The 24,106-nt window shown below is 42.7% G+C and overlaps 1 protein-coding gene across 2 annotated transcripts in view; it reads left to right on the top strand.

The window, feature by feature from the left end:
- The window catches only part of NEDD9 (neural precursor cell expressed, developmentally down-regulated 9), a 201,860-nt gene that overhangs the window by 58,950 nt on the left and 118,804 nt on the right, over positions 1-24,106 (top strand). For both annotated transcript variants that reach the window (XM_033216219.1, XR_004438548.1), the window contains one exon: positions 18,190-18,353. In XM_033216219.1, the coding sequence (XP_033072110.1) occupies positions 18,342-18,353 (12 nt within the window). In that variant the 5' untranslated portion in view covers positions 18,190-18,341. Of the gene's footprint in view, positions 1-18,189; positions 18,354-24,106 lie in introns of those variants that run through there.

Here is a 24,106-nt window from a genome sequence, read left to right as displayed (position 1 = left end):
ACACATCGTGAATACACCAGAATTCTGAGCTCACGGACAATGCTCCATGTGAATGGGGTGACAAGAAAGGATGGGCACACGTATCTCCTGTTTCTGTTCCTTCTATGTTGTCTCATCAGAATTCATTTACAAAATACAAGTTTAAAGAGGAAATTATTACAATTTTAATATGGTGGCCGCAGAGCATGAAACTCATCAAGAAGTCCTTCTGAGCACCAAGTCCTATGCAAGCACACAGGCAATGTGCCATGAAGCTGGCCCTGCACGTGGGGTGGCAGCATGCATGAAAACAGTGAAGAGATCACACGGGATCGGGTGGTACACTGAGAAGGAACAGCAGGCATCCAGAACTGCACACAGGGCAGTGTGCACAGCAGGAGTCCAGGGCAGCCAGAGATTCACTACCAGAGGTACAGCCCCAGAGCACATGCATGCCAGGAAAGAGGAGACAGGCAGAGACAGGAAGATCAAAGTGGAAGGAGAAAAGCCAGAGCGCTGGTTAACTAAGACACTCAGCCGCCAGTATCGGGAGAGATCCACAAAATGAAGGCAAGGGAATCACGGCAGCGAGATACTAGCAAAGGGGCGTTGGAAACCAGTGGCCACATGGCTCTGATCCCAAGCACTGAGTGCCCTCCCTGGCATCTCTGTGGGGCTGTGAGGTACGTTTCATGTGTCTGGACATGGCTCCTCAGCGTGTCCTTCCAGCTCCTCTCATCCCTCTACCCTCTTGGTAAAAACAAGACATTCTCTAGGAGTGAGGCAACCTCCCCACTGCCCTGTAGAGAGCAACACTTCTGCTTTTCTAGTGTTCTAAGAATACTTTTCCTGATTTATCATAATGAGAACAGGCGGGAAACTAGCTATGTTGAACATGTGATGTACAAGGTGGTTAATGGTGACCCGCCAATGAGCAGGACGCCGGGACCTTGTGCAACTGTGAGACTTTGCAAGACCGCAGCGAAAGGCTGTCCCTCAGAGGTGTGTAACCACCTAGGGGCCTCCTTCTATCACCCATGACTAAGTCTTCTGCATTAGCTTAGAGCAGGGTTTCTTAGCCTTGAAACCATGAACATTCGGGGCCAGTTTTCTGTTGTGGAAGACTGTCCAATATACCGTAGAATGTTTAGCGGCCTCTCTGGCCTCTGCTCACTGCATGCTAGTAGCAGCCCCCTTTCCCCACCGTGTGACAATCAAAAATGTCTCCAGACATTGCTAGATGCCCCCTGTGGGAGATCATCACCCTGGGTGAGAACCTGTGACTGAGCACATGAGCCCGGTGGAGGATCACGTCTGAGAGGACGCCACTCCCACAACATGCTCTTCCAGCCGGAATGGTTCTTTGTCTTTGCAGTGCCTGCTTTTCTGAAAGTGTCTCTTTATTGCTTTGTCTTCCTTCCAGCACTGTATCTCCCACTCCTGGGCAAGTTAGTAAGGCCTGGGGGTGTAGTAAAGTCACTCAGTGGGCAGTCTCCTTGCTCTGTGTCCACCCAAAGAGACTTAGGTCAGCCTTGAAAGTCACTGCAAAATATATATATCCTGAGGCCTACAAAGATTTTTGTGAGCTCACCATCCCTTTTCTAACTCTCTAGGGTACTGTGTACTACTATGTACTATGCTCAGTGTTTGCCAGCCTTGTCATATGTTTTGTCTCATTTAATCCTCAAAGAGAAAAAAAATAACTCCTATAACATAACAGCATATCTCCTATAACTGTTAAAAAAAATTCCCATAAAATAGTATTGACTCCCATGCTGGGAATTAATAAATAACTTGCCCAAGACCACCCAGGTAGTAAATGGATTTGAACCTGGGTTTTTTGGCTGCTGATCCAAGACCTTTTCTATCAATGCTTCCCTGGCTAAGTGCATGTAAGAATCACCTGTGGGTGTTTGTGAACAATGCAGGTTCCCAGGCCTCGTCCCTAGAGCCTTGGTAGGCAGGTTTAGAGCAGGCCCCTAGAATCGGAATTTGAAACAAGCAATTCCGGTGACAGTGGTGCAGGTGGCTGCCCCTTGAGAAACACTGAACTCCATTATTCTGTGATTCCTGGAGAGCCGTCGGGGAAGGAGAGAACAGAAGAGAGAGGAGAAGGACTGAGAGAGATTGAAAGCACTCAGACTGATGCAGCATTGAGAGGAGTTGGTTCCCTCCTTCCTCTCTCGTCCTTGCAGGCTTAGCCACACGTCTGACAATGGCAATACCATGTCCAAAACTCCACACCCATGAGATGCCCCTTGACCTCTCCTGCCTCTGTGTGTTTGGGCAGCCTGGGTGTGGGTTCCCCCCGCTCAGTCCTCAGGTGCCAGGACCCAAGCTCCCATCAGAGAACCTGACTAATTCACAAAGCAGTTCTTTTTTTTTTCTAAAGTTCTGGGGTACATGTGCAGAACGTGCAGGTTTGTTACATAAGTATACGTGTGCCATGGTGGTTTGCTCACCTATCAACCTGTCATCTAGGTTTTAAGCCCCACACGCATTAGATATTTGTCCTAATGCTTTCCCTCCCCTTGCCCCCCACCCTGCAATAGGCCCTGCTATGTGATGTTCCCCTCCCTGTGTCCACGTGTTCTTATTGTTCAGCTCCCACTTATGAGTGAGAACATGTGGTGTTTGGTTTTCTGTTCCTGGGTTAGTTTGCTGAGGATGATGATTTCCGGCTTCATCCATGTCCCTGTAGAGGACATGAACTCGTTCATTTTTATGGCTACATAGTATTCCATGGTATATATGTGCCACATTTTCTTTATCCAGTCTATCATTGATGGGCATCAAATCACAAAGCACTTCCATCAGCTTCATTTGATTATGGAAATTAGCCCACTAACATTGCATTTGTTTGTCCACAGATGCTTTCTAAAATCCTTGGCCTTCCCTAGAGACTTTTCCTGGAATCTTTGTCTCCCCTGGCTAGATCATGAAAAACCTGGATCAGCCTTAAGTTGGATATCTTTTGCTTTTAAATAGTCTGGCAAAGCAAGAGGTACAACACATCCTGGTTTGATGTACTTTCCAGCAAAAAGTATTAGCAAAACAATAATAATATTCAGAGGGCTCAGTTCCTAGTAGAATTCAGCACATACTCCAGATCTCCTGAGGTTCAGGTCTAGTTGAAGGGAAAGGAATAACTGAGATAGGTTTGAGTTTCAGACTTGTGTTTCTCCCAGCTCCCTTGCGAGACAAAGAAAACCTGCCGATAAACACAAAACACAGCTCATTGCTCTGCTACTTGTTTGCAAGCAATTGTATGTCTGTCCTAGACACCTCACCGGGCTCATGGCACTTTAAACAGCTTTCTGTGATGTAACACACCTAGGTTTTCACTCACACTATGCGCAGGGAATTCAGCCTCTCGGAGTCATGACTACGTGGTCCTTCACTGCTCAAACCATTGTGTTGGTGGCCTTGGCTTTTATTTGTTAAGCTGTAACTTCAGGAAAGAGTCAATATCCTCCCTCCCTCCCTCCTTCCTTCTTTCCCTCCCTCCCTCCCTCTTTCCTTCTTTCCCTCCCTCCCTCCCTCCCTCTTTTCTTCTTTCCCTCCCTCCCTCCTTCTTTGTCTCCCTTCTTCCCTCCCTCCCTCCTTCCTTCTTTCCCTCCCTCCTTTTCCTTCTTTCCCTCCCTTCTTCCCTCCCTCCTTTCTTCCTTCCTTCCTTTCTTTGCCCCTCCATTTCTCTGCCTCTTCTTCTTCTCTTTTTCCTTCCTTCCCTATCTCCCTCCCTTCATATTCTCTCTCTCTCTCTCTCTCTCTCTCTCTCTCTCTCTCTATATATATATATATATATATATCATGGTTAACAACATATGCTTCAACAGGTTTTTTGACCTCTTGAGAAGTATGTGGTTAAAAAGTCTCTTTGCTATTCCTGTCTTGTACCTAAGCCACCTGCCCCCACCCCATCCCTGCCATATACACATTCATACACGCAAGTAAACCACTGGTACTGATGTATTGTTTTTCTTTCCAAAGTGTTTTCAACATATATGTAAGCACATTTGAATAGATGTTGTCAGCCCACAAACGACAGCCTGTAAAACACAGTGTTCTGCACCTTACACTTTCCACTCACTATTATGTCTTAGAGATCTTTCCAAACATAAAGACCTCGTTCATTCTTTTTTACGGCATCTTAGTACTCCAGTTGTATAGATTAGCATAATTTATGTAGTCAATCCTTTATTAACAAAAATTCAGGTTGCTTCCAATATGTTGCTATCACCAACAATGTCGTAGCAAGTAGCCCTGCACTATGTCTTTCTGCACATGTGCCAGTCTGTGTGCAGCATAAACTCCTGAGGATGGCGTTTGGGGATGAGTGGGTGTGTGCACGTGCAATCTGGATAGATATGAACAAATCGCTCATGGTAGGCACTGCGTGACCCTCTCTTCACCAATAGCACAACAGGGCGTGGCAGTCCCTATTGCAACGAGTTCCTGAGACTTTCCTGGGATAAGAAAAAGGTGAGAGAGTATAGAAGGTTATTTAATTGGAAGTCCAGGTTCCCCCTCTCACTTCCCATAGCTGCAACCATCAAAATTCTCAAACCCGATTCTTTATTATACAACCCAAGAAAGATATATTTTTATATTTAGAATTGTAACCTAATGAATTAAGATTTTTTTGACTGTGAGTAACAAAATACAGTTCAACTCAGCTTGGCGGTGGGCTGGGGGAGAAAGAGGGGCAGGTGGTGGTCACTGTAAGGAGAAGGACACATTTCATGGTACTGGACCCAGGAGTGCAGCCATGCTCCCAGAAGGGACAGCATCTAGGAGCTGGGAGACCCCAGAACAGCCAGGGATACAGGGCCTGTCACCCATTGCTGCTTGTATTTGGGTCTTCTTTCTTGAAGTATTTTTTCCTGTCTTCTCTTCAATCCTTACAACAGGTAAAGGTGGAAGCTCACAGCGACGAAATTCACAGTTGGAGAGACTCAGTGACTTTGTGTGCACGTGTGCATGTTTGTGTGTGAGTGTGTGTGCGTGTGTGTGTGCATGAGTGCATCAGTGTGAGAGTATTTGCTTGTTAGTGCGAGTGTGCACCAGTGTGTGAGTGTGCATGTTAGTGTGTGTGACTCCGTGTGAGTGTGCATGTGTGAGTGTGCACGAGTGTGAGTGTGCACCAGTGTGTGAGTGTGCATGTTAGTGTGTGTGACTCCGTGTGAGTGTGCGTGTCTGAGTGTGCGTGTGTGAGTGTGCACGAGTGTGAGTGTGAGTGTGTATGTTAGTGTGCATGTGTGTATGTGAGTGTGTCAGTGTGTGGGAGTGTGAGTGCACGGGATGCTTTTCTGCTTTTGGGTCCTGCTGTTCTGAGTGGGCAGAAGAGCCAGGGGAATCTTTTCAAGCTGGGCAGATATTGCACATGGCATCTGCACAGCCACCAATAAAGTTGTTTATCTTCGTCACTTTAATTTTATAACAAAAATATTATAAAAACAAGGCAGAAACATAATGAACTCTAAGTGTCTAATAAGTCTCTCGGTTAAACGGCCCTAGTGGTTTCTGAAGTTATCCCAGAATAGGATAATGGCAGAAATGAAGTAGGTATAAACTGGACAAATTCTCACCTCTCCTGTTGTTTCTTTTCAGCAGATAGTTTCCTAAAAACTGGGTTATCAGAGACACTTTTTTAGAGTAAAACAATTTTTTTTTTACATTTTTAAAAACAAAACTTCTCTCCCTTGAATATCCAGAAAGACCATACATTTCAGGGCCGGCCTACAGGACATATTTCAAAGTGACATGTAATGTCATTTTAGGAGAGTGAGCTGTTTCTTTTTTTTTTTTTTAACTTAAAGACAAAATGGCCAGGGAAAAAGCTGCCAAGTCTCTGAGTAATCTTATTGAGGGTTCAGTTTTCTAAGTATGACCTTATGCTAGCAACAGCCCCTGAGTAACAAGAAAACAAGCCAAGCTAGGAAGCCTTGTTTCTATGAGACAAAATTGTAAGACAGCAAAGTCTGAAGGTGAATTCTAATTATGTAACATGAATGAGTCATCAATGCCGTCAGAGATCACAGACAATGAAGCAGTGACCCGCCGTCTCCCCACACTTGCAAAGCACCCAGGCTCTGTTTCTCATCCCCCCCACACACCTTCCTCTCACCCTCCCTTCCTTCCTTCTTTTCTATTTTTCTCTTTTCTTTTCCATTTTGTGCTTCATTACTCAGGGTTCTCCAGAGAAACAGAACCAATAGGATGCACATATATATTTAGAAAGCGATTTCTTGTAAGAACTTGGCTCATGTGATCATGAAGGCGGGCAGGTCCCAAGATCTGCAGGATGAGTCAGCAAACTGGGGACCCAGGAGAGCTGATAGTGTGGTTCCTGTCTGTGTCTGAGGGTCTGGGACCCAGGAGAGCTGATCACGTAGCTCTAGCACAAAGGCCAGCAGTCTTCAGACCCAGGAAGATCTGATGTCTCCATTTAAGTCCAAAAGTGAGAAAAAGCCAATGTTCTAGTTAAAAGACAACCAAGCAGGAGGATTTCTGTCTTACTCAGGGGAAAGTCCACCTTTTTGTTCTATTCAGGCCTTCAACTGATTGAACAAGGCCCACCCACATCAGAAGGGCCACCCGCTTTACCCAATCTACTGATTTACACATTACTTTCATCTCAAAACACCCTCATGGGAACACCCAGAATAATGCTTGCCCAAATGTCTGGACATCCTGTGGTCCAGTCAGGTGGACACATAGAACTATATCACATATGCCTTCCTGTTCTCGGGTGCACTGGTCACGCATGCTATCACCCATTTCCCATTTATAATCTTTTCTTTACAGCAAAGTTTCTAGAAAGAGAAGTCTAGACTCTGTCTACAGTTTCTCATCTCTCATTCACAGGTCAACCCAGCGACAGTTGGCGCCTGTCCCTATCATTTTGTTGAAACTGATCTCAAGAATCTCCAAAATCTAATTGTCAAGTTATTTCCTCTCATCTTTGTGTAATAACGCACCATCCTGAATCTCCTCCAGCCCTCTCTCTTCTGTGTGGCCCTCTAGGAGTGATAGTCCCCAAGATCCTGCCATCTTCCCCTCTCTCTTTTTTTTAAATTTATTTTTTTGAGACAGAGCCTCACCCTGTTACCCAGGCTGGAGTGCTCACTGCAACCTCCACCTCCCAGGCTCAAGTGATTCTCCTTCCTCAGCCTCCCGAGTAGCTGGGATCATAGGCCCACACTCCCATACCCAGTTAAATTTTGTGTTTTTAGAAGAGACAGGGTTTCACCATGTTGGCCGGGTTGGTCTCAAACTCCTGACCTCAGGTGATCTACCTTGGCCTCCCAAACTGCTGGGATTACAAGTGTGAGCCACCATGCCTGGCCCCCTATCTCATTTAACAAGCTCTGTCTGGCTGATGTTTAAGCGCTCTTGCTTTAACCACCAGCTCTAAGCTCATGACTGTAAAATCTCTGTCTTCAACATTATCTCTCTCTGAATCTCAGACGTGGGATATATAACTGCTTACAGATTCTCTCTCCATTGGACATTCTCCACATGAAACTGGAACTTAACATGCCACATTCAAATTCGCCATTTCCCCCATAGACTTAATTCTTAATTTTTTCTTTCTCAGAATGATACTAGCATCCATGCAGTCTCCAGAGTTTTTTTCCAGGAGACATTTATTACCAACGGCTCCCTCTCCTTCACCTTGTAATTCAAATCAGTTACTAAAGCTCTTTTGGTTCTCCTTGCTAACTATCCATTTCCTCTCCTCTTCACTGTACCTGTCTCCGGCTTAATCTGAACCTTCCTTATAATTCTCATCTGGAGCACAGCTTTATAATGGATTTCTCTCCACCTCCATTTCAACTGCCCCTTTAATGAATTAGCGACTATTTTCAGTGTGATTCTTATGCAAGAAAATGTAATCAAGTGAATTCCCAATGAAAGGATTTCCAAGCCTACCCCATTGCCTTTAGGATACAATGTGGAGACAATTGCAACAGTCCAGGAAAGAGGCTGTGAGCTAAGACAGAGGCAAATGAGATGGAGACACAGGGCAGAATGAAGGGAGCTGGGAGTTCCTACAAGCTAGAAATGCCAAGATCCCATGCTGATGAGACCATCAGACGTGGGAGTGAGAGTAAAGGGAGATGAAGGAAATCCTCTCTGTCTTGACTGTGATAATAAAGTGAATCATAGTCTTGTCCTCTGAGCTGCGGAACTCTAGATCCTGACTTACTTCAAAGCAAACAGCAAGTGAACTTACTTGGGTGGGGCACCCTGTCTGGGGAAGCAAAGCCTTCAGGAAAGTCAGAGGTCTGCATAGAGATGAATCAGAGACCCAATAACGAAGAAATCAAAATTAATACCAGATGGGTGAAGGAGGCAGTTGAAAGTCCTTGTAAATAGTCAGCGTCCAAGAGCACTGGAGGAGTGGAAGGTGCCACAAGCAATGCTCTTCTGCCAGGAGATTCCTAAAAATCTGCTGGCAAAGACCAGAGAAAGAATCAGAGCCATGTGCCCAGCAAGACATTACCTAAGCTCAAAAGGGTTTAAAGGACTTATAACCCTGCCTTTTACCCTCAATTATTTCATGATCACCACCATGCCCTTTTTCCTGGTCAGGTGGTTGGCAGTAGTTTGGAATATCTTGCTCTTTGTAGAACACGTTAAAGCATGAATGATGTGTTGCTATGCCTTCAGGGTACATATTTGGATGCCCTCACAGATGAACTAATAGCTCTTTTCATCTCACTTTCCTTATTGAGTCTTGCCCATTTACAACAAAGGAAAGGCTTGTTTTGTAGATCTTAAAACACACCTGAGGATTTTGAATTCATTTATAAGCCAATCCCCTCCAGTGATCATTCAGTAAGAACCAAAGTCATTTGCAAAGCTATACACCAACAACATGTAAACTGGTTAAATGGAGCCAAACCACCCAATTTGACTGTTCAGCCAAATTCAAGTACGTCCAATGCATTGGGATATTAAATCCCAACAAATTCTTCTTTGGCATGGCCTGACAAGATCACTGGTATTTATTGGTTGCTTTTATACAAATGGAAAGAAATATATCATAACCAAAAAGTTTTCCCAGGCAACCTTGTTAGAATCTTGCATGAGACCCAAGAGCGGGCTGAAGAACACGATCTTTCCTGCCAAAGAGCAACCTTTTGCTCTGCAAGCAGGTGGCTGATGGGCTGTTTTATGAAGGGTTTAATGATCTCTCTCTGCCTTAGTTACCTACCAAAATAAACTGTGTGAATCCCAATGTGGTAGAAGACTGACTCCCTCATCAACTGTCAAGCAAAAATCTTGGTAGGACTCCACAGCCTGGGGAAATAAAGTTGCTAAGGAAGAAAAGTCAGTGACTCTGTAGTTTCAACGGACCTCTGCTTCAGATACTGTTAGCAGCTCAGGAAGTAGCTCTGCTGGCTGCATTGATCCTGGGCCCAGAATTACCCTCAGGAAGAACCATCAGGAAGACAGAGCTAGATCAGTCTCCATTCCCTTAGGACACTACTCATTTGGCGACAGGCTAACCAGAGAGCTTCACTCAATTTATAACATTCATAACTGATAAAGGCCTTTTCTGGTATCCCACTAATTATATATCCAGGTTATAGCCTAAATAAGATACAAAACCGAGGATGCATTTTTGTCTGATCTCTTTATTTTACACACGAGGAAACTGAGACTCAGGAATGGCTGAATTGCCCAAAGTTGCATACCTGAGAGTAGAGCCCAGGTCTCCTGACTTGCAGGTTACAGTTCTTCCTGCTGTGAACACCATCACAAGCTGCCAGCTGCACATGGCTGAATGGGAGTTACAGAAGTTTGGAAAACCTGGTGTATCTCTGCAGCTGCCATGTGGCTTTCCATCAAGGACCTTAAATATAAGGCTAGAGAAACACCCAAGGAGGGATGAGAAAAAAAGTAGACTGGATGGTCCACAAGCCTCAGTGTAGGAAATGAAGCGGATTAGCCAGGAAATCAGCAATCTAGACTATTTTGAGGGGGGCATAAAAGCTGCCTTGCTCAATCCTGCTTATTTCAACCTATAGAGAGAACCGCCCTACAAGCAGAAGCCCTCCATTTTTACCCATGCCTGAGCCAAGAGTACGTCTTCCTTCATCCATATTTCTAGCTTTCTCCCCACACTCTCCTTTCTTTAGAAGGAAATTATTTTCCTTTCCTATCACTGAAAATTCTAACAGAGCCCCACTGGGAGTCTTCTTCATCCTAGGTCCTCATTTAAAGCAAAATTTTACTGAGCACTTAATATGCACCAGGTGCTCAGCTGGGGTAACAAAGATGGAGCAGTCACAGTTATAATCCACAAGGATCTCCTCATCTAAAGGTCCTGTTTATGTAGAGTGCTTGCTTGCAACATGTGGACAGTGAGCATACTTCTAAACCCCAAATCTCAACATATGGTCCAAGAAAAGACTGCTTTTCTAATTTGCAAATATTTTATATGAGTGTCTTTAAAAGGCTTACAAATTGAATTGTGTCCTGTAACAAGTTCCTTTACTAGAAAAACATAACTTTTACTAAATCAGGATTTTTGAGAAAAATCTGTGCTCTGTGTTCACCAAATCCATATGCTTTAACTTGTAAAGCCTCCCTGTAATCACAGTCTATTGCAGTTGGGAAGGATCTGAAATGCCACCTAAGCCAGAAGATGTAAATTTTTTGTTTTTTAACAGTGAAACAATTTTCAAAAACAAATATTACTGTGACTTCCAAAATAATAAAATAGTTAAAACTGGCACCTCTCTCCTAAAAAATGATGATGAGCTTGTTTACTCTTCCTGTTGCAAATGAGGAAACTGAGATCCAAAGAGAGTGAGAAGTCAAAGGTCTCAAAGAAAGTTATTTGCAGAGTGAGGGTAGGAATATAGGATCCTTTCCTACTCTCTTTCCACCCATTCATCCATCCATCCATCATTCCATTCACTTACCCACCCACGCATCCATCTATTCATCTATCCACCCATCTATCCATCCACCCATTCACCTACCCATCCACCCATCCATCTATTCATTCATTTGCCATCCATCCATCCATCTACCCACTCATCCATCTATTCACCTACCCATCCATCCACCCACCATCCATCTATTCAGTCATCCATCCACCATCTATCCACCCATCCATCTATTCATTAATCCACCCATCCATTCAACCATCCACCATTCATCTATTCATCCGTCCATCTATCCACCCACCATCTATCTATTCATTTATCCATCCATCCATCATATATCCACCCATTGATCTATCCACCTATCTAGATATTCATCTATCTACCCATCCACCCACCATCCATCTATTCATCCATCCATTCATCTACTCATCCCTCTATCTACCCACTAATCCATCTATCCATCCATCCATCCACTTCACAAATCTTCAATAAGCCCTGGGGGTCCTGCACTTGAAAGAAAGGTAGACAGAGGCCAGATCATGCATGGCCTTATGAGTCATCTTAAGAATTTTGGACACTGTCTTAAGAACAATAAGAAAAACATTGCAGTACTTTTTGTTTTGCTTGAGTTTAGGGATTTTATTTCAAAAATGTTTTATTGTAGAATGTTTCAAAAGTAGAAAGAGTAGTATCAATTACCTAGATTCAATAATTCTCAGCACATGGAAAACCTTGTTTTACTGTCTCCCCACTCTCCCCACCCCACTGGATTATTGGTCTGCAAATACTCAGTGTGAATCTTCAAAAGATAAGGACTCTTTAATATATATATATATATACACACACACATATATAATATAAAATCGTAATATCATTATCAAACTTAAAACATTTCCATAGTAATTCCATAATATTAAAAATTCCATCAGTTGACTAAAAAACTTCAGGGATTGGGAACTCACATGACACAATTGACATTTTAGAGACATTAGCTCTGGCTGCAGCATGAAGAAAGGATTATAGAGAGATGAGCCAAGTCTCAAAGGCCAATGCAGCAATCCAGATGAGAATGGAAGTGGCCTGAACATAACAGCAGTAGGGACAGAGAGGAATGGAGAGGTACAACAGCGCTGCGGGAGGCATCATTGAGAGGACATCTTGAAAGCCATGGGGAAGATGGACAATGGAAACCATTAGGATGAGGCCCAGCATCTAGTGTGGGTGGTGGTGCCATTCACTGAGAGGAGACCAAAGCTGAAAATATCCATTTAGATTAGCAGATGGGGTGTGTCTTTTGGAGAGGTGGAGCACAAGGTGGGAGAGGGACATCAAGGGGAGCTGTCCAGGGCCAGTTGGAGAGAAGACCCGGGCTGGAGAGACAGGTTCGGGAGTCCTGAAGCTGTAGGTGGAAACTGAAGTTGTGGTTGCAGGTGGTGAAAGCAGAGGAGGCTGAGGACAGAACTGGAGGCTCAGTGCCATGATGGGAGGTGAAGAGAAACACCCAGACAGACTAGCACCAAGGAAAGAGCACCATTTAAAAGGGGAAACATGGTCAATGATGTCAAATTTTGCAGAGATGTCAGGTAAAGTCAGACTCAAAGTGGTCCACTGGGTTTAGGAAAAAGGATTTAGAACAAGGGATGTTGGAAAAGCCCCTCTGGTGAGGGAGAGAAAACAAACACCAGACTGTCACCAGTGAAAACAGAAGAACTGGAAGTTCCTCCGCACCCGACCCAAAGTGCTAGGATTACAGGCGTAAGCCACCGCGCCCGACCCAGTCTGTGATATTTGATTATGGCAGCTCTAACAAACTAATACAGCCAGGCACTGTGATTAACGTGGTACTTCCTTCTTTTTGTTTAATGTTCACAACAATCTCATGCGGTTAGTGCTCCTGTATCTCCTTTTCTAGATGAAGAGATGGAAGCTTACAGAGGGAAACACGCTAACTTGCATAAGGTGGAAAAGTTAATAAGCAGAATTCTAATGCAGTTTCCCAGGGATGCTGTCACTAAGCACCACAGACTGCGGGGCTTAAACAGAAATTGATTGTTTCACAGCTCGGGAGGCTGGAAGAGACCAAGAGGTCGGTAGGGTTGGTGACTTGGGAGGGCTGTGAGGAAAGAATCTGCCCGTGTTTCTTCGTATCAGCTTTCCTCTCCATATTACTCCTCTTTATAAGGACGTCAGTCCAGCTGGATGAGGGGCCCACCCTGCTCTGGTAGGACCTCATCTGAACTAATTACATCTGCAATGACTTTATTTCCAAATAAGGTCCCATTTTGAGATACTGGGGGTTAGGAATTGAACATATTAATTTGGGGGGACACAATTCAACCCTCCTGCCCTGCTTGAATGAAGGCCATGCGAGCTAAAGGATTCAGTCAGCTATGGGAAAACCTGACTTCAGGGTCTTAAAGGAAAGGCACGACTGCTGGGAGCAAGCCAGGAGAGAGGTCATATATGGAGAAAAGTCCCGCAGAAGGCAGGACAGGATGGCATTGAGTGACAGGTGGAGGAATTCACTTGGGCATGAGAGGAGACATGTTCCTTATTGTCACAAGGGTGCGGGAAGGAAAAAGGGATGAGTTGAAATGTGAAGTGAATCTGCAGATGTGGAGGAGGGAAGTTGAGGAACTTCATTTCAGAGGGCCCCTGCTTTCTTTGTGGAGCAGGTGGGGAGACTGCCTACTGAGGTTAACAGCAGGGTTTAAGATTGGGGCACAGAAGATGGACAGGCAATAAAACCAGCGACGTTGAAAAACGTGGCGAAAGTTTGAAACATCCACTGTGTATAAACTGCAACAGCCTGCTGTTTCTAGAATAGGACCCATTCAATGTAGCATTGCAGAAGATAATCTACTCTCATTTTAATTAGAAAAATAGGAGAACAGGAAGGTGAGCTGGCCAGGGAACTACAGAGGGCTGCCTGACAGTAACAAGGATCTAGATGGCATTGGTGACCGTGAGTTTGCAGTGGCACCGTCTGCAGGGTGTGTGGTTTTGCCAGCCATGCCCAATAGCTGGGCGATTGATGCAGAGTAAATAAACAGTTGAGCTCATCCAAGGCTGGGCTTTGGCCGGGGCAAGGCATTAAAAGGACAAACGGCAAGGAGGTTGAGTATATTGGCAAGAGGAGGGTGAAGTGGGGAAGCTCAGGGGTTTCAGTGGGCAGAGAGGGAAGTGGGCATGTGAGGAGGCTGTGGCTATTTCTGCTGAAGAGGCCTGCTCATGCCACTTGCTTTTGGAGCACATGGCTGTTGCTGCTTCCTGGAGGAACAGATGCTGTCAGATGTGGCATACTAATGAGCTGCAGGCTGACAGGCTCCCCAGCTGGTCTCCCTCTTCTGCAGTGGTCCTGACTGGTCCCAGCTGGGCAATCCAGCAATCTGTGCTCAGTGCTGCCACAACGCTCAGAGCATGCTCTGGGGACACACACCCCTGTGAAAGGACGAGGTTGGTACCAGCTGCCTTCCTGGCGGCATGTCGATGTATCCCTGGGTCGGTCTGCTCATTTCTCTGGTATTTTAAAATGCCGTATGGGCTGACTCTGTTTACCTCTTGGATTTTATTACTGTAATCTTCTAAGACCACCAATCTTCCTTTAGCTGCCATATTTCAAATAAAAGCTATGGATATTATTATAAATATTATTGATATGACTATTCTATACATCTACTAATATTATTAGCAGTCAACTTGAAACTCTAAGTTACCATATTCACTTCAGTATCTTCATATACAAATAATGGAGAAACAAACCATAAATGTTTTACAGGGGTGGTGACACACTACTATTATTCCTAGTACAAAATGGTCAACATTTAAAAAATATGTACTATGGGAGGCCGAGACGGGCGGATCACGAGGTCAGGAGATCGAGACCATCCTGGCTAACACAGTGAAACCCCGTCTCTACTAAAAATACAAAAACTAGCCGGGCGAGGTGGCGGGCGCCTGTAGTCCCAGCTACTCGGGAGGCTGAGGCAGGAGAATGGCGTAAACCCGGGAGGCGGAGCTTGCAGTGAGCTGAGATCCGGCCACTGCACTCCAGTCCGGGCGACAGAGCGAGACTCCGCCTCAAAAAAAAAAAAAAAAAAAAATATGTACTAAACATTGTCAGAAGCAATGGGAGCTATTATACCTTGTTGACGAGAATGTCCATTGATACAACCACTTTGGAAACAGTTTGGTATTTTCTGTTAAAGCTGAAAACAAATCGGGCAAGGTGCTATGAGCCTGTAGTCCCAGCTACTCAGGAGGCTGAGGAAAGAGAATCCCTTGAGGCAGCCCGGACAACACAAAGAAACAAGGAAGGCAGGAAGGCAGGGAGGGATGGACGGAAACCTGTCATCCAGCAATTCCATAGAAACACAACAGAAACAGATAGAGATCTACGTAGCATTATTATTCATAATGGGCTAGTACTGGACACAACACAATTGTCCGTGAACATTATTAATAGAATGGAAAAATGCTGGCATATCCATACAGTGGAATACCATACAGCAAAGCAAATTACAAACTACAGCTACAAGCAATACCATAGATGCATTGCTCGAACATAATGCTGAGTGGGAGAAGCCCACACAAAAGAACATATGCTGTGATCCATTTATCCAAAGTTTAAAAACAGGGAAGTCATTTTATTGTATAGGAGTGCCAAGTGACATAGTAAAGCACAGAGAAAACTAAGGAGGGAATGACCAGAACAGTCCGGATAGTCACCTGTGGGCAGGCCCACCCTCAACAGAAAACTGGCACATTCAGTAATTGAGGACATATAAATATACTTTAGACACTGCTTTGTTTATATACAAATAAAAATCTGCAATATATGTCATATGGAATTATTCTTTTCCTTTGACATGACTTCAAAATGTATATTATCTGATTCTTATCATGAGTTTAAAACAAAGGATCAATGTCTGACAATCTTCCAAATAATAAATTAACAGGATTCCTTGGAGCATTACAAAAAACTTTTTTGTGGGGCTTAAGGTAAAAGTACAGATGGAGAACTGCATGTTATGGGCCTAATATTGTATTGTATTGTAAAATTATAAATTAAACTGACAAGCTGTTAAATAAAAGATGTCCCATCCTCCTACTTGGACAAATATCTCTTCATAGTGACCTGAGAAACCATGTTGGACCTTAGAATTCTTAGACTGCTTGGATCTTCCTGCTAGAACATGTGCCACAGGAAGAAGCCTCCCCTAGATCCAGCCATCCACCCTCATGCCCCAGCCCTGCTCCATCCCATAACCCAAGGGCCTTGGTGCTCATATATATCACTCTTGAGCCCTCAAGTCTAAACTTCACCCGTGGCCTTTTACAAATATCTGCTTCCAGGTTCCCCTCAGGAAGAAGGACTTAAAGACGAGCCCACAAAGACCAGGAAGTAGGTTTGGAATCATTTGAACAGGAAGTCCCAATGTCCTGGTCCTTGGCATGGGGTCTAGAAAGGGAGACATGGGTCTCAGGTGGGCGTGGTCTCTTGGTCCCACAGACCTCTTTCCCCTTCAGAAAGTGCATGGCTGGAGGAGAGACGGAAGCCCAAAAGCACAAGGCCCAACACAGAGTCCCCAGTGCATGGGGATAAGGGTAGTACCTCCTTTATGGGAAAGGAAGAGGTTGCATTGGAAAGGCACTTGGAAAGCTTCTGGAGTCCTGGCAGTACTCTATGTCTTGACCTGCGTGGCAGTTAAATTTATAACAATTTATTAAGCTATACATTCATTTTATACAGTTTTCTATATGTGTGTTATATTTCCCAGTAAAGAATTAATGACGTGTGTGTGTGTGTATATATATATATATAATTTCTGGTACTGTAGTTTATGGTATCCCCATAGACAAATCAGCTCTGAGAGGTTGTCTTATAAGCGCAGACACCTTGGGCAGTTAAAATGCCTCAAGGTGCGAGTACCTAAAGAAGCAGTAGACGGGGTGCTGGAAACGCAGTAACTCTCCCTTCTGGTTCTCCATCCCTTGTGGGGCCAAGATACTGGGGAAACCACACATGGGTTCAGGCAGAGCAAATGAGTCATGGGCCCGTGTCCTCTTGCCTAGCCACTGCAAGTGCCTCAGAGGAAAATTCCTTTTTCCCCCTCCTAGCCAAGACTATAAATACTGTGTTTATCAAACTGAAATTACAGGAGGCTGTTCCCATCCTGGTAGAAGCGAAAGGAGACCAACTCCCAATTATTCTGTTTGGAAAGGAGTTCTAGGAAGACTTCTCTTCCTCCTAAGGGCAGCTGCATAGGTTCATTAAATTGTTTGCTGAGCTTCTATTATGTGCCAGGCACAATTCTTATTTTTCTGCTTCCCCTTTTAAAGCAACCTCCTACATTATTCTTGATAGGAAAACACTGTCCTTTTACAAAGATTCACTTACCATTTCTCAAAAAGATATTCATGTGCCCTATGTGGTTTAAATATGAGGGTTTTTCTAAGAATATACATCCCAGCTATAACCTACAAATACATACACACACACACACACACACCATCTCAAAACAGCCTTCCAGCTGCAAGATGTTGAAAGAGAAGTGAAAAATTGGCCAGTACTAACTCACCGAAAGCCCAGTCCATGTTTTTCCCAAAAAAATCAAATTCTGGGCTTTGCGTCTAAGCTATTGAAAAGCCACATTTCCAAAACACTAGTTTTTCTCCTTTTCTGGAAACAAAAAAAAGCATATGGCTCCAGTGACCTTCACAAGCTGCTGGTAAGAGGTAGAGTCAGGCACATCTTGTGGCTTCAAAATGATAAAAGCAGTAACATATTAAGTTGGTTTAAGGGGGATGGTGAGGCCACAGGGATGGGAGAGTAGAAAACTATCAGTGAAATCGATGACAAGACTAAAACTGTAGGTTACAGGCAAGGAAATGTCACTCTCACCTCTACTATCCATACAAAACACCTGGCAAACATCTACCCATCTCTCAAGACTCCATCCAAGATTGACCTTCTTCCTTTGTCTACTCACCGGATCCACTGCACATTTGACCCAAAATGATGTAACATTTTATTGTGCTGTATTTTTTTGTTTATTCAGTGAGACTGTGGGATCCTTGAGGACGTTGCTATAGTTTATGTGTCTTTGAAGTTCCAACTAAAGTATAGTAAGAACCCCATAAATGCTTTCTTTGATTGCATGAATGAATGGATGATGGATTCCATTCACGAGACTATGGATTTGGCTTTTCCAACTGCTCTGATGCAATCCTTAAATGATGACAAGCATCTCAATTTTTTTCAGAGTTTACCAACCTTTCCATCTCTGTCTCCTGTTTTCAGATTCAGTAAGCTGTGAGGTCCGTAATGTCAGACACTGGCAAACATCACGTGTTCTTCAAGTAGAGTTATGAAAACGAAGAAACTGGTTGGAAGAATAAAACGTCGGAACTGTCCTTTCCAAGATCCAGAGCTGCAACTTTCCTTGGGGGAAAATGTGGACAAGGGTGAGTACTGATAGAAAAAAACAGACAATTTGTGATTCCCCTTTTTCCAGTTTGCTCAGCTTAAAGCCCCTGCAATAATAATAAAAACAGTGGGGAGTATTTTTGCTGGTTTTTTTTTTTTTTTTTTTTTGTCATACATGCCTGCAACTAACATTTGGGGAAAATACTGTTAAGTTTAGACTGCCAGATTTTGCTTTGTTAAGTGAATTTCTTACATGGATACACTGATGCCCACAGGGCATCCTCTTCCATCCAGAAATCTCTGGGGAAGCAGTCTTCTGGGATGCAGATTGATTATTCCAATTATCATAATGGTGCCTGAGCAAGCCTGGAAGTTATACCCACTGAACTACTCATTCAGAAGCTGATCGCTCAGGTTTGGAAATAGCCAGTTCTTCGGTGCCTTGTTTCTCTGTTTGCCAGTAACCTTTAAACCATTCAACTTCCATTCGGCCATTCCTCAAGAAAATCAACTTGGCCTGGGGTACAGTGTAGGATTAAAATAATCAATTTTTCTATCTAACCAAGGTTTCCTAAAGGTGTTATGAAAATTTATAGAAGAAATGATATGTAATTTTACCTATTAGTTGGCCTCTAAAGGAGGTAGGCATCGTCGCATGGCATAGTGGCAATGAGGGTCGCAAAGATCTGAGTTTTGGTCCTTGCTTTTCTGTTTAGCAGTAGAGTTGACCTTAAGCCAGTGACCTGACCCTTTTGAATCTCTGTTTCTGCGTTTATAAAATGGTGGCAGGAAGATTATTCAGAGGATAAAATGAGAAAATGCATATAGAGTAATTCGTGCTCAAAAAAAAAAAAAGGTGAATTCCCTTATCTGTTGAGATTGATCGACTGTTTTCTGTATCTCAGAGAATCAACCATCAACTGCACACAAATGAAAAAGCTCTGGGCACCACATCAAGCCAAGGACAGCCCCATCTCCTTTCTGGGGAAAGATTCCAAGTTAAATATAACGAGAAAAGTTTTCTTTAAATAATTTGATAAGCAACAAAAGGATTTCCCTGGAAGGCATTAAATACAAGTTTGATTGTCATATCACAGTGATTTTTTTTTATTATACTTTAAGTTCTAGGGTACATGAGCACAACGGGCAGATTGGTTACATAGGTATACATGTACCATGTTGGGTTGCTGCACCCAACAACTTGCCATTTGCATTAGGTATTTCTCCTAATGCTACCCCTTCCCCAGGTCCCCACCCCGCAACAGACCCCTGTGTGTGATACTGACCGCCCTGTGTCCATGTATTCTCGTTGTTAAATTCCCACCTATGAGTGAGAACATGTGGTGTTTGGTTTTCTGTCCTTATGATAGTTTGCTTAGAATGATGGTTTCCAGCTTCATCCATGTCCCTGCAAAGGACATTAACTCATCTGTTTTTATGGCTGTATAGTATTCCATGGTGTATATGTGCCACATTTTCTTAATCCAGACTATCACCGATGGACATTTGGGGTGGCTCCAAGTCTTTGCTATTGTGAAGAGTGCTGCAATAAACATACGTATGCATGTGTCTTTATAGTAGCATGATTGAGAATCCTTTGGGTGTATACCCAGTAATGGGATCACTGGGTATTTCTAGTTCCAGATCCTTGAGGAATTGCCACACTGTCTTCCACAATGGTGGAACTAATTTACACTTCCAACAACAGTGCAAAAGATTCCTATTTCCCCACATCCTCTCCAGCATCTGTTGTTTCCTGACTTTTTAATGATCGCCATTCTAACTGGTGTGAAAAGGTATCTCATTGTCGTTTTGATTTGTATTTCTCTGATGACCAGTGATGATGAGCATTTTTTCATGTCTGTTGGCTGCATAAATGTCTTCTTTCGAGAAGTGTCTGTTCATATCCTTTGCCCACTTTTTGGTGGGGTTGTTTATTTCTTGTAAATTTGTTTAAGTTATTTGTAGATTCTGGATATTAGCCCTTTGTCAGATGGGTAGACTGCAAAGATTTTCTCCCATTCTGTAGGTTGCCTGTTCACTCTGATGATAGTTTCTTTTGCTGTGCAGAAGCTCTTTAGTTTAATTAGATCCCATTTGTCTATTTTGGCTTTTGTTCCCATTGCTTTTGGTGTTTCAGTCATGGTCTTTGCCCATGTCTATGTTCTGAATGGTATTGCCTAGGTTTTCTTCTAGAGTTTTTATGCTGTTTAAGTCTTTAATCCATCCTGAGTTAATTTTTGTATATGGTGTAAGGAAGGGATCTAGTTTCAGCTTTCTGCTTTCTACATATGACTAGCCAGTTTTCCCAGCACAATTCATTAAATAGGGAATCCTTTCCATATTGTTTGTTTTTGTCAGGTTTGTCAAAGATCAGATGGTTGTAGACGTATGTTGTTATTTCTGAGGCCTCTGTTCTGTTCTACTGGTCTAAATATCTGTTTTGGTACCAGTACCATGCTGTTTTGGTTACTGTAGCCTTGTAGTATAGTTTGAAGTCAGGTAGCATCATACCTCCAGCTTTGTTCTTTTTGCTTAGGATTGTCTTGGCAATGCAGGCTCTTTTTTGATACCATATGAACTTTAAAGTAGTTGTTTCCAATTCTGTGAAGAAAGTCAGTGGTAGCTTGATGGGGATGGCATTGAATCTATAAATCATCTTGCTCAGAATGGCCATTTTCATGACATTGATTCTTCCTATCCATGAGCATGGAATGTTCTTCCATTTGTTTGTATCCTCTTTTATTTTGTTGAGCAGTGGTTGGTAGTTCTCCTTGAAGAGGTCCTTCACAGCCCTTGTAAGTTGAATTCCCAGGTATTTTATTCTCTTTGTAGTAATTGTGTATGGGAGTTCACTCATGATTTGGCTCTCTGTTTGTCTATTATTGGTGTATAGGAATGCTTGTGATTTTTGCACATTGATTTTGTATCCTGAGACTTTGCTGAAGTTGCTTATCAGCTTAAGGAGATTTTGGGCAGAGATGATGAGATTTTCTAAATATACAATCATGTCATACACAAACAGAGACAATTCCTCTTTTCCTAATTGAATACACTTTATTTCTTTCTCTTACCTGATTTCCCTAGCCAGAACTTCCAACACTATGTTGAACAGGAGTGATGAGAGAGGGCATCCTTGTGTTGTGCCAGTTTTCAAAGGGAATGCTTCCAGTTTTTGCCCATTCAGTATGACATTGGCTGTGGGTTTGTCATAAATAGCTCTTATTATTTTGAGATACATCCCATCAATACCTAGTTTATTGAGAGTTTTTAGCATGAAGGGCTGTTGAATTTTGTCAAAGGGTTTTTCTGCATCTATTGAGATAATCATGTGGTTTTTGTCATTGGCTCCATTTATGTGATGGATTACATTTATTGATTTGCATATGTTGAACCAGCCTTGCATCCCAGGGATGAAGCTGACTTGATCATGGTGGATAAGCTTTTTGATGTGCTGCTGGATTCAGTTTGCCAGTATTTTACTGAGGATTTTTACATCAATGTTCATCAGGGATATTGGCCTAAAATTCTCTTTTTTTGTTGTGTCTCTACCAGACTTTGGTATCAGGATGATGCTAGCCTTATAAAATGAGTTAGGGAGGATTCCCCCTTTTTCTATTGATTGAAATAGTTTCAGAAGGGATGGTACTCTTTGTACCTCTGATAGAATTCGGCTGTGAATCTTTCTGGTCCTGGCCTTTTTTTGGTTGGTAGGCTATTAATTATTGCCTCAATTTAAGAGCCTGTTATTGGTCTATTCAGAGATTCAACTTCTTCCTGGTTTAGTCTTGGTTGGATGTATGTGTCCAGGAATTTATCCATTTCTTCTAGATTTTCTAGTTTATTTGTGTAGAGGCGTTTATAGTATTCTCTGATGGTAGTTTGTATTTCTGTGGGTTTGGTGGTGATATCCCCTTATCATTTTTTATTGTGTCTATTTGATTCTTCTCTCTTTTCTTCTTTATTAGTCTTGCTAGCAGTCTATCTATTTTGTTGATCTTTTCAGAGGTGTTTATAGTATTCTCTGATGGTAGTTTGTATTTCTGTGGGATTGGTGGTGATATCCCCCTTATCATTTTTTATTGGGTCTATTTGATTTTTCTCTCTTTTCTTCTTTATTAGTCTTGCTAACAGTCTATTTATTTTGTTGATCTTTTCAGAAAACCAGCCCCTGGATTCATTGATTTTTTTGAAGGGTTTCTTGTGTCTTTATCTCCTTCAGTTCTGCTCTGATCTTAGTTGTTTCTTGCCTTCTGCTAGCTTTTGAATTTCTTGCTCTTGCTTCTCTAGTTCTTTTGTGATGTTGGAGTATCAATTTTAGATCTTTCCTGCTTTCTCTTGTGGGCATTTAGTGATATAAATTTCCCTCTACACTGCTTTAAATGTGTCCCAGAGATTCTGGTATGTTGTGTCTTTGTTCTCATTGGTTTCAAAGAACATCTTCATTTCTGCCTTCATTTCATTACTTACCCAGCAGTCATTCAGGAGTGGTTGTTCAGCTTCCATGTAGTTGTGCAGTTTTGAGTGGCTTTTTTAATCCTGAGTTCTAATTTGATTGCACTGTAGTCTGAGACACGGTTTGTTGTGATTTCTGTTCTTTTACATTTGCTGAGGAGTGTTTTACTACCAATTATGTGGTCAATTTTACAATAAGTATGACGTGGTGCTGAGAAGAATGTATATTCTGTTGATTTGAGGTGGAGAGTTCTGTAGACGTCTATTAGGTCCGCTTGGTCCAGAGCTGAGTTCAAGTCCTGGATATCCTTGTTAACCTTCTGTCTCGTTGATCTGTCTAATATTGATAGTGGGGTGTTAAAGTCTCCCATTATTATTGTATGGGAGTCTAAGTCTCTGTAGGTCTCTAAGGACCTGCTTTATGAATCTGGGTGCTCCTGTGTTGGGTGTATATATATTTAGGATAGGTAGCTCTTCTTGGTGAATAGATCCCTTTACCATTATGTAGTGGTCTTCTTTGTCCTTTTTGATCTTTGTTGGTTTAAAGTCTGTTTTATCAGAGACTAGAATTGAAACCCCTGCTTTTTTTTTTTTTTTTTTTTTTTTACTTTCCATTTGCTTGGTAGATCTTCCTCTATCCCTTTATTTTGAGCCTATGTGTGTCTTTGCACATGAAATGGTTCTCCTGAATACAGCACATCGATGGGTCTTGACTCTTTATCCAATTTGCCAGTCTGTGTCTTTTAAATGGGGCATTTAGTCCATTCACATTTAAAGTTAATATTGTTATGTGTGAATTTGATCCTGTCATTATGATGTTAGCTGGTTATTTTCTGTTAATTGATGCAATTTCTTCATAGTGTCAATGGCCTTTACCATTTGGCATGTTTTTGCAGTGGCTAGTACCAGTTATTCCTTTCCATGTTTAGTGCTTCCTTCAGGTGTTCTTCTCGTAAGGCAGGCCTGGTAGTGACAAAATCTCTCAGCATTTGCTTGTCTATAAAGGATTTTATTTCTCCTTCACTTATGAAGCTTAGTTTGGCTGGATATGAGATTCTGGGTTGAAAATTCTTTTCTTTAAGAATGTTGCATATTGACCCCCACTCTCTTCTGGCTTGTAGGGTTTCTGCCAAGAGATCTGCTATTAGTCTGATGGGCTTCCCTTTGTGGGTAACCCGACCTTTCTCTCTGGCTGCCCTTAACATTTTTTCCTTCATTTCAACCTTGGTGAATCTGACAATTATGTGTCTTGGGGTTGCTCTTCTTGAGGAGTATCTTTGTGGTGTTCTCTGTATTTCCTGAATTTGAATGTTGGCCTGCCTTGCTAAGTTCAGGA

The sequence above is a fragment of the Trachypithecus francoisi genome, unplaced genomic scaffold (assembly GCF_009764315.1).
Source record: "Trachypithecus francoisi isolate TF-2019V2 unplaced genomic scaffold, Tfra_2.0 Lachesis_group10, whole genome shotgun sequence".
NCBI classification, from domain to species: domain Eukaryota; kingdom Metazoa; phylum Chordata; class Mammalia; order Primates; family Cercopithecidae; genus Trachypithecus; species Trachypithecus francoisi.
This window is presented reverse-complemented; position numbering and strand designations above follow the sequence as displayed.